General features: G+C 52.9%; 1 protein-coding gene across 1 annotated transcript; it reads left to right on the top strand.

The window, feature by feature from the left end:
• Positions 1 to 246: 246 nt before the first annotated feature.
• Positions 247 to 3,083, top strand: LOC114616106 (latent-transforming growth factor beta-binding protein 4-like). The gene is made up of 4 exons (XM_028761630.1): positions 247 to 417; positions 1,219 to 1,599; positions 2,009 to 2,161; positions 2,664 to 3,083. The coding sequence occupies exons 1-4, from the start codon at positions 384 to 386 to the stop codon at positions 2,816 to 2,818; spliced, it is 723 nt and encodes a 240-aa protein (XP_028617463.1). The 5' UTR covers positions 247 to 383; the 3' UTR covers positions 2,819 to 3,083.
• Positions 3,084 to 3,718: the final 635 nt, after the last annotated feature.

Here is a 3,718-nt window from a genome sequence, read left to right as displayed (position 1 = left end):
ACAAACAAACAAACAAACAAACAAACAAAACACTCTAAACTTTGAGACTTCATTTAAACACATCTGTGCTACACAAAAGACCGATGAAGGAGGACCACAAGTTTTGGGCCAGCCTGACACCCGCCCCCCAACCAAAAAAAAAAACCTAAACTAATACCCAGGGAAAAGAAATGACTGCCCCGTTTCACAGAACCCTCTTGAGACTGGAGTTGGGCCTGTGTGAGAGGGCCCAGGTGCCCTGATGCATCCTGTCATTGCCTATAGATGACAATCTGGGAGTATGCTGGCAGGAAGTGGGGCCTGACCTCGTCTGCAGTCGCCCACGACTAGACCGGCAGGCCACCTACACAGAGTGCTGCTGTCTCTATGGTGAAGCCTGGGGTATGGACTGTGCTCTCTGTCCTGCCCAGGACTCAGGTACTGTACAGCCCTAGACTGTCCCCAAAGGACCTCTTGGCATCCTTGCATGTGTCACAACCTATCCCAAAATCTTGGTCACAATTCTACAGACTTCTGTCAGCAACTGAAATCTCCAGGCCTGAAGCGGCAGCTCCCATAGGTCCCGTCCCATCAGCTCTGAGGTCTCTTATCTTAATTAAATTCCTGGTTTCTAGACCCATAAGACACAATCTGTGTGACACCCCACTCTAAACTCTGGGGCCCTAGATCCCAACAGCAGTTGCCCACATGCACTAGCCTGTCCTCTAGACTCTGGTAATAGCACAAACAGCTGCTAACACTCATTGCCTTGGCCCCCCTACACACCAGTACCAAGATTCCAACACATCCCCAAAGATCTCTGATCCCCCCCTTTTAGCTCTGTATGAACAAGAGCCAAACCCCAGTCTTGATTTCCTCAGATCCCAGAGATTCAAGCTCTTCCCAGACACCTTTGAACCCATAAGTCTCAGTGTTCAACCAGACACAAAACATCTTCACCTCATTTCTTCAGGTTCCTAGCCCTAGCTCCCAGTGGGTCTCCCAAATTCCATTACCTTAAACTGGTTCGTAGCTGCAGTCTGAGGACCCTGGATCCTACTATCTCAGAATCCCAGAATCGGTTGGGAACTGTCAGTTGTGCTTGCAAATGCCCAGATCCTTCCTTCCCAGCTCCACCCTCTCTCCAGCCCTCCCCTAAGCCTCATCAATCTCCTCTGCTGCCCGGGGACGGGTCCATGAGTGGTCCTGACTGTGGTATATCTTGGTTCCTGTTTGCAGATGACTTTGAGGCCCTTTGCAACGTGCTGCGCCCACCTGCCTATGGCCCGCCGCGCCCAGGTGGCTTTGGACTTCCCTATGAATATGGCCCAGATATAGGCCCGCCTTACCAGAGTCTTCCTTATGGGCCAGATCTGTATCCACCGCCTGTGTTACCCTACGACCCCTACCCACCCCCACCTGGACCCTTTGCTCGCCGGGAGGCACCTTATGGAGCCCCGCCCTTCGAAATGCCGGACTTTGAGGATGATGGTGGCCCCTATAGCGAGTCTGAGGCCCCTGACCCACCCAGCCGAGGCACTGGTTGGCCTTATAGGTCCAGAGACACCCGTGGCTCCTTCCCAGAGCCTGAGGAATCCTCTGAGCGTGGAAGCTATACAGGTGAGTAGTTCGGCCAGAGAAACCAAGCAGGTAGACAACAACAAACAAACAAACAAAAACAAAACCACAAAACTAGAGATGCTGAGAGAAAAGGTAGAAGGCGTTACAGGGTCAAAAATATAAAAGAGCACTAGGAAAGCAGGAGTGTTGGTGACTCACGCCTGTAATTCCAACACTTGGCAAAGGCAGGAGGATTACTGTAAGTTTGAGGCCAGCCCGGAATGTATAGCAAAACCTAGGGGGACTGAACAAGGTAAGCGATCTTACCATAGCGCCCCCTGCAGTCTGGGGTGGGAAAGGCAGGTTAGGATGAGTCACCCATCCTGGGAAGCCAGGACCATAGGCCGAAAAAGACCAAGCGACCTAACGCAGAGATTTCCAGTCTCTGGCTTACCTGTGTTCTCTGCAGGAGCCTTGTCTGAGTCCTATGAGGGCCTAGAGGCCGAGGAGTGTGGTATCTTGGACGGCTGCGCCCATGGCCGCTGTGTGCGCGTTCCGGAAGGGTTCACCTGCGATTGTTTCGATGGTTACCGCCTGGACATCACCCGCATGTCCTGCGTCGGTGAGGAAGGGGAGGAGAGAGAAGGGTAAAATGAAAGCGAGTTTGACCAGCTGGTGATCAGGAACCTCCAAGAAAGAACTTCATGACAGACAGGGGCCAGACCATCCGAGAGGGATGCTCTTGCTCAGGGGTGGTACTTGACTGAACAAAATGGGGTCACAGTACCAGGAAAGCCGGGCTCCTGTAAGTGGCAGAGGGTTTGGGGATGTGAAAGGAATCCTGCAGATGTTATTTGCGTTACTGGTGAAACCCAGGGCTTGACGTATGCTAGGTGAGTGGTTTACCACTGAGCCACCCCTCCAGTTCCTCCATCTTGCAAGTTAAGGTATAGAGATGTTGTGCCACCGGCTTAGGCTCACACAGCCAGGAGGTAGCAAGTGATATGTTGCATGCCACAGGAGAGCCCCCACGTCCATGGTCCTCTACCTCAAAAGACTGGGGAGATGGCCTCACTCCTGGACATGAGTAACAGTCTTTCTACCCGCTCCCCCCCTCCCCCCAGACGTCAACGAGTGTGACGAGGCTGAGGCAACCTCCCCACTCTGCGTCAATGCGCGCTGTGTCAACACTGATGGTTCCTTCCGCTGTGTCTGCCGTCCAGGATTTGCACCCACGCACCAGCCACATCACTGTGCGCCTGCTCGACCCCGGGCCTGAGCAGCTGCGCCTTATCTCCCACTATACCTGAGCACCGGGAGCTTCCGGAGCACCGGGAGCTTCCGGAGCACCGCTGCCTCCCTCTAGCCCGCATGTGTGCAAGGATGCCAGGCAGACTTAGGCTGGACAGACACAGAGGGGTGCCTTCTATGGCACCAGCCTATCATGCCCAGCCCCTCCCACCAGTGCCCTGGGCCTGTCCTGGGTCCCTTGGCACATTTCTTGCCCTTTTATACAGTTTTCAATTAAAACACCTATTTTGTACTTTCGGCCTCCGCCTGCATTTTTTTTCTTTTTCTCAGAAGCTGGCTCCCCTGTGTGCTGAGTCACTCCTCAGAACGCGCCATTCCTAACGCCAAGACTGACTCCGACTTTCCATGACTCTCACCGAGTCTAGCTTTGTCCCTCTTGGCCTCTGGTCTTAGTTTCTCTCTCTTACCCGTTTCATCGTCGTTTTCTTTGGTGATTTTCCTCCTATCTTTCTGTCTTGTATCTCTGCTTCTTTGCTTTCTTGTCCTTTCTGTCATTCACTTTCAAATCTTTAAACAGTCATGCTTCAGAGTTGAGGTTTTCTGTTGTTTTGTTGTTATTTCCTTTTAAGAGGCTGTTATGTAGCCTAACCTGGACTTGAGCTTCTGATCCTCCTGCCCTCAGCCTCCCAGGTTCTACGATTACAGGGTGCACCACTACACCCAGATTAGGTTTTATTGTTTACCAAATCTTTCCAATGCTAACAGTTTCATCCACTGTATCTGCTGTCCAGGATTTGCACTTGCGCACCTGCCACATCACTGTGCTGGGGGGTGGGGGTGGCTCAGTGGTAGAGCCCCTGCCTAGAATCCCAAGTGAGGGGTGGGGGCGTGGCTCAGTGGTAGAGCCCCTGCCTAGAATCCCCCAGTG

This window comes from Grammomys surdaster, unplaced genomic scaffold (assembly GCF_004785775.1).
Source record: "Grammomys surdaster isolate TR1022 unplaced genomic scaffold, NIH_TR_1.0 282814, whole genome shotgun sequence".
Classification (NCBI taxonomy): Eukaryota; Metazoa; Chordata; class Mammalia; order Rodentia; family Muridae; genus Grammomys; species Grammomys surdaster.
The sequence above is the reverse complement of the archived record's forward strand: the minus strand, read 5'-3'. Positions and strand labels throughout refer to the sequence as shown.

Bases quoted from the DNA above. Each gene is read 5' to 3' on its own strand.
- LOC114616106 (XM_028761630.1), top strand. From the start codon at position 384: ATGGACTGTGCTCTCTGTCCTGCCCAGGACTCAG. The intron at 418-1,218 runs GTACTGTACAGC...TCCTGTTTGCAG, and splicing joins CTGTCCTGCCCAGGACTCAG to ATGACTTTGAGGCCCTTTGC. The intron at 2,162-2,663 runs GTGAGGAAGGGG...CCCTCCCCCCAG, and splicing joins CACCCGCATGTCCTGCGTCG to ACGTCAACGAGTGTGACGAG.